The following is a 12,306-nucleotide window of genomic DNA, read 5'->3' as shown; positions in this document are numbered from 1 at the left end:
CAAACTAAATCACTGTGAAAGTGGCTAAAAGGTTCATGGATCTGCAGGATTTCACTGCTGAAACATTTCAGGGAATACTGTCTGAGGATGCATCCCCCTCTCAGGCCCCAGAGGCTGTGTACGGATCTGACTACATTTGAATAAGTGAAGTAGTACATTGAATTTTGTTTTGTTTTTTTGACATTAATATGAGTGTGTTTCATAAATGTTTAGTTAAGAAACAAAATCGTTAAAGTAGCTCCGTTTTTACCCCACCCAATAGGTGGCGGCAATGCACCTTTGGGGATGTAGTCTGCCAATAAAACCTTGACGAAGAAGAAGAACAAGAACAACACGAAGGTTGCTTGCTTTTTAGTTGCTTGTCACTTCCTGAATTTAGGATACGATTCTCTGTACTATAGTGGTATGTTCATCAGATCCTCGACCACAAAGCAAGCTATACAAAGATATTGAAGTGACTTTCCCTACTAAGAAAAAGTGAAGACAATCATTTGCTGAAGGCTTGTCTTGACACTAACCATGGACTATTGGGTAAGTCAATAATAGGCTTTTTTTTAAATAGGATTTTCTTTCTTTCTCTGGATAAATGTAAATATTGCTTGAGCCATGTAACATTAGATAACTCCGTGTGTCAAAAAGCATACAAGCAGCAGGTCTCACTGATGAATTATTTACATTATAACAATTAAGTTTACTGTGTTGCTGCAAGCGATAGTAAAGCGTTCAGAACAGTGGAGCGAAGTTTGCCTACACACAATCATGTTGCTTGCCCTGGAGCGCTAACGTTACGGCGTTGACATAGTTCGCGCATTGTTAAAGTGATTCTAGCACATATTCTTACTATTTGAATAACACCCCTGGCATTTACAATTATTTTGAAGTCGATCCTTTTTCAAGTGCGAGGATCATTTTCTTCAGGGTAGTTTATTTGTGTATGTATTCGGAGGGAATAATGTGGCATAAATACAGATCAAGAATCTGATATGGAAAGGTCACGATTCTTCTAAGATACATTTTGTCTTAACTGCCTCAACTATTCACTCTTGCAGGCATAGCCTTCTAGTTGTAGGTTTGATTTTCTTTTAGTTTGCAGTATAATACGGGTTTTCTGACAGTTATTAGAGTGAATAACTGACTAGATGCATTCTAGAAATGTGGCAAACTTGTCAGAAATGGCAGTGTTCTGAGTATGGACTAGAGTCACCTGTAGCTTGGCAGGTTCTTTCTTCACATTGCGCACCTACTTGTCAAATGTAATGACAACTTTATGATCAAAAACTGTTTCTCCTGTAGGCAATCTCATTTGCAGTGATTTAAGACATAGAAAGTGAGCTTTTACTGAAGGTTCAGCACCCCAACCCCTAGAAAAATCTGAATAAAAACAAAATATTAATAAAATGTAAAATATATGTTAAAAAAGAAATAATAATCTTCACAAAAGTAGTGCACTGGGCCTTTACTAGTCCTGTATTAGCGGACCTATATAGCCTTATATGGCTATAAACCTACACAGTATATAATACGATATAAACAGACATCAGCAGCCACACGTACTGTACATCTTTGGACATCAGTACCTTCAACACGTGCCATGGAAATGTACTTTTTAATCACTTGCACTACAGATGCCGGATCTTAATTTGACCCGTTTAGTCGCAAGAGGAAAATAATCCTGCAGCAGGAGGATCTGAATGTCTGAAAAAATATTTACAATCGCCACGGGGGGTGTTTGTATACTAGTGCTGAGTGATTTAAAACAACGAATGGAAAGATATCGGTTCAATTATTTGAATTCCATTTCGTTCAGTTTTTTTTCTGTGAGCTCAATTAGCACATTTCGCAGTTTCTCTAGAGATAAATCAGATCATGCTTGAACTGTGTAATGTAGTAGGGAGTTGTAATTTCCAACAGGCCAATATTCTACACAGTTTAATGCAGAAAACGTGGTAATTAACTACAATGGCCATAATCCATTGCGCACCTACTTGTCCGGTCTGTGTGTTACTAGAAGAGACCGAGGAATGCGCGATCGAGAGGGATAGAAAGCAGTTGCATCGCAAGGTATCTCTACCTGAAAATACATAATCTAAGTGATTGATCGTTAGTATTCAGCAGTCATAAAAGTATGTCTTATTTACTTTAAAGAACTACTAAAATAGTGATTTGTCAGACAGCATAGGCAGCAGCTCTATATTGATGATACTTGGAATGAAATAATTGTCATCAAATAAAACAAATGTAATAAACAAAACAAAAATATTTTATTAAATTAATTTAAATAGGTGATTATTAATAAGTGAAAAGTAGTAATGGGCAGTCACAACCATCATGGGACTTTAATTAATTTGACTTTTAGTGTTTTCAACCCACATAATGTATAGTGTGTTTTAATGTTTAAAAAACTATTGAAATCCAAAACGTGATGATTTTTAAAATAATCGAACCGAAACCTAACCGACCTCAAGCACTAATAGCTCAGCACTATTGTATACAATGCACTACCATACCTACATTGTACCTTAGACTAGTTCAAGTATCCTATGTAGCTCTAGAAGTGCAGGACGGGTAGGTGGCGTGCGGGTACCTTAAAAAATCCATAAATGTATCATTCTTGTGCAATGTTTATCTATAGGCTACATTAGAGTTTTTTTCTTATATTAGTTTAGGCTATCTGGCATTCGTACATAAGTCTAAGCTTTAAAGGCCTAACTGTACGCATGGCAAATAACCTATACGCCAATCGCCAAATGCTTTTGGGAACAGGCAGAAAAAGTTAAGAGGCACAAACGACAATGTCAGAGTTGAATTCCAATAAGAGAAAAGCTGTGAAATGGAGAGATGAAAATGGAGAGATGAAAATGGAGAGGGGGAGGTTAGAAAAGTCATGTTTTGGAAAGATAGAAGTGGTAGAAGAGGACGATTGTAAGGCGCTATACGAGTTCGACAGTCACAAAACGGGGACTGGCACGTCGAGGGAACTGTGGCCTAATGTTCAGATGGGTTAAATGGAAACTGAAATCTGGACACTAATTGTAGGTTTACAACCTCTCATGGAAGCCTTCATTTGAACTCCTGCAGAATTAAGCATTTCTTGCAGTAAAAGTATACAGCAAATGTAGGGTACATTTTTATTCCGGAACAGGAACTTTACCAATGTCGACTAGATTGAATTCTATCGATTTATGACATTCTGGCGAGCAAGAGTTTATTTAGTCTTCTAGGGTAGCATATAGGCTAATGACAGTCACAGAAGAAAAGCTACATGCGTTTAATTATAGACAAGTTGACTAACAAATAGAGAGAGAAAAATGTGCAGTTTTATGTTTAGAATTAGCTTTAAAAAATGTCTAAATTCTCTCAACCTCAATGTGTAGAATAGCGTGAGATTAGCTATAAAACTGCACATTTTTCTCTCTGCCCCATGACAATATGTGTTGAATTGCTGGAAATTAGCTTTAAAACGGAAACATTTTCTCTCAGCCTCATGGCAAAATGTGTTGAAAAGTATCAGATTACCTATAAAACTGCACATTTTTCTCTTTGCCTCTTGGCAAAGATACCATAGAATAGTATAGAATACACTATATACATATGAGATGAGTAATGCCAGATATGTAAACATTATTAAAGTGACTAGGGTTCCATTCCTTAAAGTGGCCAGTGATTTGCAGTCTATGCCTATAGGCAGCAGCCTTTAATATGCTATTGATGTCTGTTTAACAGTCTGATGGCCTTGAGATAAAAGCTGTTTTCCAGTCTCTCGGCCCCAGCAGCATTGTACTGACCTCGCCTTCTGGATGATAGTGGGGTGAACAGGCAGTGGCTTGGGTGGTTGATGTCCTTGATGATCTTTTTGGCCTTCCTATGACATTGGGTGCTGTAGGTGTCCTGGAGGGTGGGTAGTTTGCCCCCTGTAATGTGTTGGGCAGACCACACCACCCTCTTGGGAGCATTGCGATTGCAGGCGGTAATACAGCCTGACAGGATGCATTAAATTGTGCATCTGTAAAAGTTTGTGAGGGTTTTAGGTGACAATCCAAATTTCTTTAGCCTCCTGAGGTTAAAGAGGTTATGTTGCGCCTTCTTCACCACACTGTCTGTGTGGGTGGTCCATTTCAGTTTGTCAGTGATATGTATGCCAAGGAACTTGAAGCTTTCCACCAGTGTACCCTCTGCTGTTTCCTGGCGTCCACAATCATCTCCATTTGTTTTGTTGATGTTGAGTGAGAGGTTTTTTTTCCAGGCACCACACTCCCAGAGCCCTCACCTCCTCCCTGTAGGCTGTGGTGTCATCGTTGGTAATCAAGCCTACTACTGTTGTGTCATCTGCAAACTTGATGATTGAGTTGGAGGCGTGCTTGGCCATGCAGTCATGGGTGAACAGGGAGTACAGGAGGGGGCTGAGAACGCACCCTTGTGGTGCCGCAGAGTGGAGGTGATGTTTCCTACCTTCACCACCTGGGGGCGGCCCTTCAGGAAGTCCAGGACCCAGTTGCACAGTGCGGGGTTCAGACCCAAGGCCTCGAGCTTAATGATGAGCTTGGAGGGGTACAATGGTGTTGCATGCTGAGCTATAGTCAATAAACAGCATTCTTACATAGGTATTCCTCTTGGCCAGATGGGATAGGGCAGTGTGCGGAGTGATGGCGACTGCATCGTCTGTGGATCTATTGGGGCGGTAAGCAAATTGAAGTGGGTCTAGGTTGTCAGAAAAGGTAGAGGTGATCTGATCCTTGACTTGTCTCTCAAAGCACTTCATAATGACAGAGGTAGTGCTGCAGGGCGATAGTCATTAAGTTCAGTTGCCTTTGCCTTCTTGGGTACAGGAACAATGGTGACAATCTTGAAGCATGTGGGGACAGCATACTGGGATAGGGAGAGATTGAATATGCCCGTAAACACACCAGCCAGCTGGTCTGCGCATTCTCTGAGGATGCGGATAGGGATGCCTTCTGGGCTGGCAGCCTTGCGAGGGTTAACACGTTTAAATGTTTTACTAACGTCGGCCATGGAGAAGGAGAGCCCACAGTCCTTCGTAACGGGTCGCGTCGGTGGTACTGTGTTGTCCTCAAAGCGTGCTTAGAATGTGTTTAGCCTGTCCGGAAGCAAGACGTCGGGCTGGACGACGTGGCTGGTTTTGCTTTTGTAGTCTGTGATTATCTGTAGTCCCTGCCACATATGTCTCGTGTCAGCCGTTGAATTGCGACTCCACTTTATCTCTATACAGACGTTTAGCTTGTTTGATTGCCTTGCGGAGTGAATAACTACACTGTTTAAATTCTGCCATTTTACCAGTCACCTTGCCATGGTAAAATGTGGTGGTCTGCGCTTTCAGTTTCACGCGAATGCTACCATCTATTGACGGTTTCTGGTTAGGGTAGGTTTTTACTAGTCACAGTAGGTACTCGATACACTTCATTAGAAACTCAGTCACCGTATAAGTGTCTAGATTATTTTTGCAAGCTACCCGGAATATATCCCAGTCCATGTGATCAAAACAATCCTGAAGCGAAAAGATAATTGCATTTATTTCAATGTTTTCAAAAATTAAAATGAATTGTCTGATTTATGCATCAACGAAAAGTGTCTCGGCTCAACTAAATCGAATTTGGATAGGGATAGGGTCAAATGCATAAACATCTTGACAATTTTTCAAAATGAAATAGTAGGGCCACACAATACAGGCACAATACAGGCTTTCAATCCACGAGGACGATTTACAAATGCCAGCATCAAACTGAAAGTACAGTAGGTCTATGCTACTGTAGCTAGTGCATAACAGCTTAGCAATGGAAATCACACCTACTGTAAGAGCCATCCACTCAAAAGACCATAAGTATATGGACAAATTATACACAGCCTAACTATAAAACGTGGGCTAGCTAGCATCCGCACTGGAGGAAACTTTATCGTTCTACAGTAGGCCTACATCTGTCAATCAACTGATGGCACAAATCAGCTCAACTCAGCCTACTGTTTGTTTCCCTGGCTATCATCGGTTTTCACACCTTTTGTTATGTGGCAATGTATAGGCTAACGAGTAGCCTACAAGAATGTAGCATATTGGAATATAATCCAATAACAAGTGGCCTATAGCAACCATTGATGACACTGTATTATTGCAAAGTAATGCCTCGTTAAGACATCAATAGGCTCAAAATTCACCCGCACAGCTGATCTCAATTGCAACCATTATTGATTACCACAATGCCGGTTTCAAGATACTTATGTACATATAATGTATGTCGACACCCCTTCAAATTAGTGGAATCTGCTATTTCAGCCACACCCATTGCTGACACAGCCTTGCAATCACCATAGACAAACATTGGCAGTTGAATGGCCTTACCGAAGAGCGCAGTGAATTTCAACCTGGCACCGTCATAGGATGCCACCTTTCCAACAGGTCAGTCGGGCCTAAATTTCGGGCCTGCTAGAGCTGCCCTGGTCAACGGCAAGTCAAACTTTTTGTCACATGCGCCAAACACAACAAGCGTAGTAGACCTTACTGTGAAATGCTTACTTAATCAACAGTGCAGTTCAAGAAGAGTTATTTATCTTTACCAAATAACTAAAGTAAAAAAATAATAAAAAGTAACACAATAAAATAACGAGGTTATATATAGGGGGTACCGAGTCAGTGTGCGGGGGTACAGGTTAGCTGAGGTAATTTGTACATGTATGCATAGTCACTTCACCCCTACCTACATGATAAACCGTGAGTTGCAGTAGCGTACAAAATAAATGGAGGGGGGCTGGGGGGGTCAACGTAAATAGTCCGGTGGCCATTTGATTAATTGTTCAGCAGTCTTATGGCTTGGGAGTAGAAGCTGTTTAGGAGCCTTTTGTTCCTAGACTTGGCACTCCAGTACCGCTTGCCCTGGCGGTAGCAGAGAAAACAGTCTATGACTTGGGTGACTGGAGTCTCTGACAATTTTATGGGCTTTCCTCTGACACCGCCTATTATATAGGTCCTGGATGGCAGGAAGCTTGGCCCCAGTGATGTACTGGGCCGTATACACTACCCTCTGTAGCGCCTTAAGATCAGATGCCGAGCAGTTGCCATACCAGGCGGTGATGCAACCTGTCAGGATGTCCACGATGGTGCAGCTGTATGACTTTTTTTTATCTGGGGACCCATGCCAAATCTTTTCAGTCTCCTGAGAGCTTTTCAGTCTCCTGAGGGGGGTTGTTGTGCCTTTCGTCATATACCAACTGTGGGAATTTACCCAACCCTTTTGTATGAATGGAAACTAATGTTGGCGTAGCCTACTGTTATTATTTAATTTGTGTTGCATTTAATGCATAAAATAAATAGAAAAGTCTTTAAAATGAAGTTTCTGGTATAGTAATTTCCTTTCCAGATCTGGGTCAAATATCCCTCCACTGTCCATATTTTAAATGTGTAACAAAACGATGTCAATCCCCGGATTTGAGTTATTTATGCCAGAAGGGCGTGTGCCGGAATCTAACCCACGGTAGGTCTATGTGCGCAATGAAGGCAGCGGCACAAATTAACTCAGTGTTGACAGTTGAAGCTTAGATCATGGTATTTGACTTCATTATTTGAAGTATTTGAATTTTATTTTCCATAAAACACAGACCTTAGAACTCTAAGAATTCATAAAATGTGTTTGCCGAGCCAGTGTTGATACTAATGTTTATTATCACACTGTTTTCTCCTTGATGTCTCTCATAGCAGTGGCCTCCTCACACCCAGTACATTTCCATGAGAAATACGACCTCCCCTTGGAGACAACAAAGGTCTCCTTACAGAATAGTGTTGGCCTGGGAAAACGGATGCATGGGCGTTTACACAACAATAGAGAGAACAAAATAAGCGTGGGCTTCAGACCGGGCTAGGGCACTGCATTATTTCTCCTAATGCGAAGACGGCCACGAAAAAAAAGTTTCGTGACGGACAAACGTATGTTATTTTAAAAAATGTCAGAAAGAAATGTGTCGGGTAACAAAGAGCACGTACGTGGCAAAAGGGTTTATATCTGTTGCACCAGGACTTTCAAGATAACACCATTTAATCTCTCCAGTTTATGGCATATAAAAAACATTAATGTGGCACTGGATGCTCAGCGCTGCAGTCTGCTACAGAAAGCACAGAATAACTCAAAAGGGAACTACAGCTTTTGCATACATATTTAAAAAGTCCTGACAAAACGTTCTCTTTTTTTCTCTCTCACCATTTTAGATGGAGAATGAAACCTAATCCTATGATAATGCATAAACATTAGCTGCCCATCTGATACATGGCCGCTGCTGGTCACATAGTATGTTTCTCCCAACTCTGCGCTATTTCGCAAACATGTCGGAGATTAAACCTAACAACTGTCGTCAGTGGGTGTATTCTTGTGATTGAAAGGCAAAGCTTTCATTCAGGTTCATCCATTGTAGAATTTGGGTTTGTCATTACTATAGGCTAGGCCCCTGCCTGTAAAACTACTGCCAGTAGTCTTTATTACGTAAACCATTTTTTAAATGCCATACTGTTTTTTGTTTTTTTGCTGCGACTTTTACTAGACCTGGATTGACGTGATTCCATTTAAGCAAGTAGTCAGTCGTCAACTAAAAGTGTTTGCGTTGCAAACACATACTCTGCGTTGAGCATGGTTAGTTTGCATGATGTCATTGTACTGCATCACCAGTACCTATGATATTTCCCTCAAGGCTTTATGCGATGTTCGATTCAGTGGTTAGGAATAGTGGTTATTCAAGTTACTGTCTTGTGGACCTTAAGCTTTTTCCTATCTGATTATAGGAGACCTTCATGGATACTACCTTTATTGTTATCAAGCAGAAACGCAGTGTTGTAAAAAAAAAAGTAGTGATCTAGATAAACACATTTTACCGCACTCATGAAATTAATCAATGATTTACTATAGCCACTGATTTGGGAATAGGCTTAATTTGTCAAATGCAGATACGGTATGAGCAGTTTTTACATTTACATTTACATTTAAGTCATTTAGCAGACGCTCTTATCCAGAGCGACTTACAAATTGGTGCATACACCTTATGACAACCAGTGGAACAGCCACTTGCATCTAAATCTTGTTGGGGGGAGTGAGAAGGATTACTTACCCTTACTTACCCTATCCTAGGTATTCCTTGAAGAGGTGGGGTTTCAGGTGTCTCCGGAAGGTGGTGATTGACTCCGCTGTCCTGGCGTCGTGAGGGAGTTTGTTCCACCATTGGGGGGCCAGAGCAGCGAACAGTTTTGACTGGGCTGAGCGGGAACTGTACTTCCTCAGTGGTAGGGAGGCGAGCAGGCCAGAGGTGGATGAACGCAGTGCCCTTGTTTGGGTGTAGGGCCTGATCAGAGCCTGGAGGTACTGAGGTGCCGTTCCCCTCACAGCTCCGTGGCGAGCACCATGGTCTTGTAGCGGATGCGAGCTTCAACTGGAAGCCAGTGGAGAGAGCGGAGGAGCGGGGTGACGTGAGAGAACTTGGGAAGGTTGAACACCAGACGGGCTGCGGCGTTCTGGATGAGTTGTAGGGGTTTAATGGCACAGGCAGGGAGCCCAGCCAACAGCGAGTTGCAGTAATCAAGACGGGAGATGACAAGTGCCTGGATTAGGACCTGCGCCGCTTCCTGTGTGAGGCAGGGTCGTACTCTGCGGATGTTGTAGAGCATGAACCTACAGGAACGGGACACCGCCTTGATGTTAGTTGAGAACGTCAGGGTGTTGTCCAGGATCACGCCAAGGTTCTTAGCGCTCTGGGAGGAGGACACAATGGAGTTGTCAACCGTGATGGCGAGATCATGGAACGGGCAGTCCTTGCCCGGGAGGAAGAGGAGCTCCGTCTTGCTGAGGTTCAGCTTGAGGTGGTGATCCGTCATCCACACTGATATGTCTGCCAGACATGCAGAGATGCGATTCGCCACCTGGTCATCAGAAGGGGGAAAGGAGAAGATTAATTGTGTGTCGTCTGCATAGCAATGATAGGAGAGACCATGTGAGGTTATGACAGAGCCAAGTGACTTGGTGTATAGCGAGAATAAGAGAGGGCCTAGAACAGAGCCCTGGGGGACACCAGTGGTGAGAGCGCGTGGTGAGGAGACAGATTCTCGCCACGCCACCTGGTAGGAGCGACCTGTCAGGTAGGACGCAATCCAAGCGTGGGCCGCGCCGGAGATGCCCAACTCGGAGAGGGTGGAGAGGAGGATCTGATGGTTCACAGTATCGAAGGCAGCCGATAGGTCTAGAAGGATGAGAGCAGAGGAGAGAGAGTTAGCTTTAGCAGTGCGGAGCGCCTCCGTGATACAGAGAAGAGCAGTCTCAGTTGAATGACTAGTCTTGAAACCTGACTGATTTGGATCAAGAAGGTCATTCTGAGAGAGATAGCGGTAGAGCTGGCCAAGGACGGCACGCTCAAGAGTTTTGGAGAGAAAAGAGAGAAGGGATACTGGTCTGTAGTTGTTGACATCGGAGGGATCGAGTGTAGGTTTTTTCAGAAGGGTGCAACTCTCGCTCTCTTGAAGACGGGAGGGACGTAGCCAGCGGTCAGGGATGAGTTGATGAGCGAGGTGAGGTAAGGGAGAAGGTCTCCGGAAATGGTCTGGAGAAGAGAGGAGGGGATAGGGTCAAGCGGGCAGGTTGTTGGGCGGCCGGCCGTCACAAGACGCGAGATTTCATCTGGAGAGAGAGGGAGAAAGAGGTCAGAGCATAGGGTAGGGCAGTGTGAGCAGAACCAGCGGTGTCGTTTGACTTAGCAAACGAGGATCGGATGTCATCGACCTTCTTTTCAAAATGGTTGACGAAGTCATCTGCAGAGAGGGAGGAGGGAGGGGGGAGGATTCAGGAGGGAGGAGAAGGTGGCAAAGAGCTTCCTAGGGTTAGAGGCAGATGCTTGGAATTTAGAATGGTAGAAAGTGGCTTTAGCAGCAGAGACAGAGGAGGAAAATGTAGAGAGGAGGGAGTGAAAGGATGCCAGGTCCGCAGGGAGGCGAGTTTTCCTCCATTTCCGCTCGGCTGCCCGGAGCCCTGTTCTGTGAGCTCGCAATGAGTCGTCGAGCCACGGAGCGGGAGGGGAGGACCGAGCCGGCCTGGAGGATAGGGGACATAGGGAGTCAAAGGATGCAGTAAGGGAGGAGAGGAGGGTTGAGGAGGCAGAATCAGGAGATAGGTTGGAGAAAGTTTGAGCAGAGGGAAGAGAAGATAGGATGGAAGAGGAGAGAGTAGCGGGGAGAGAGAGCGAAGGTTGGGACGGCGCGATACCATCCGAGTAGGGGCAGTGTGGGAAGTGTTGGATGAGAGCGAGAGGGAAAAGGATACAAGGTAGTGGTCGGAGACTTGGAGGGGAGTTGCAATGAGGTTAGTGGAAGAACAGCATCTAGTAAAGATGAGGTCAAGCGTATTGCCTGCCTTGTGAGTAGGGGGAAGGTGAGAGGGTGAGGTCAAAAGAGGAGAGGAGTGGAAAGAAGGAGGCAGAGAGGAATGAGTCAAAGGTAGACGTGGGGAGGTTAAAGTCGCCCAGAACTGTGAGAGGTGAGCCGTCCTCAGGAAAGGAGCTTATCAAGGCATCAAGCTCATTGATGAACTCTCCGAGGAACCTGGAGGGCGATAAATGATAAGGATGTTAAGCTTGAAAGGGCTGGTAACTGTGACAGCATGGAATTCAAAGGAGGCAATAGACAGATGGGTAAGGGAGAAAGAGAGAAAGACCACTTGGGAGAGATGAGGATCCCGGTGCCACCACCCCGCTGACCAGAAGCTCTCGGGGTGTGCGAGAACACGTGGGCGGACGAGGAGAGAGCAGTAGGAGTAGCAGTGTTATCTGTGGTGATCCATGTTTCCGTCAGTGCCAAGAAGTCAAGGGACTGGAGGGAGGCATAGGCTGAGATGAACTCTGCCTTGTTGGCCGCAGATTGGCAGTTCCAGAGGCTACCAGAGACCTGGAACTCCACGTGGGTCGTACGCGCTGGGACCACCAGGTTAGGGTGGTCGCGGCCACGTGGTGTGGAGCGTTTGTATGGTCTGTGCAGAGAGGAGAGAACAGGGATAGACAGACACATAGTTGACAGGCTACAGAAAAGGCTACGCTAATGCAAGGAAATTGGAATGACAAGCGGACTACACGTCTCGAATGTTCAGAAAGTTAAGCTTACGTAGCAAGAATCTTATTGACTAAAATGATTAAAATGATACAGTACTGCTAAAGTAGGCTAGCTGGCAGTAGCTGCGTTGTTGACACTACACTAATTTTTCCTATATTCCACACCTGAAATAGTGTATTCCTTACTGAATGTATTTTGTATTTGGAATACGTTTGACGTATCAGATAGTTTTT

General features: G+C 44.1%; 1 protein-coding gene across 1 annotated transcript in view; it reads left to right on the top strand.

Annotated features, from left to right (window-relative positions):
* The first annotated feature begins 318 nt into the window (after positions 1-318).
* LOC118369507 (sphingosine-1-phosphate lyase 1-like) overlaps positions 319-12,306 on the top strand; it is a 38,640-nt gene continuing 26,652 nt past the window's right edge. Inside the window, exon 1 of the mRNA XM_035753938.2 lies at positions 319-531. Within this exon, the coding sequence (XP_035609831.1) occupies positions 520-531 (12 nt within the window). The 5' untranslated portion in view covers positions 319-519. The remainder of the gene's footprint in view (positions 532-12,306) is intronic.

Source organism: Oncorhynchus keta, chromosome 36 (genome assembly GCF_023373465.1).
Source record: "Oncorhynchus keta strain PuntledgeMale-10-30-2019 chromosome 36, Oket_V2, whole genome shotgun sequence".
Classification (NCBI taxonomy): domain Eukaryota; kingdom Metazoa; phylum Chordata; class Actinopteri; order Salmoniformes; family Salmonidae; genus Oncorhynchus; species Oncorhynchus keta.
This window is presented reverse-complemented; position numbering and strand designations above follow the sequence as displayed.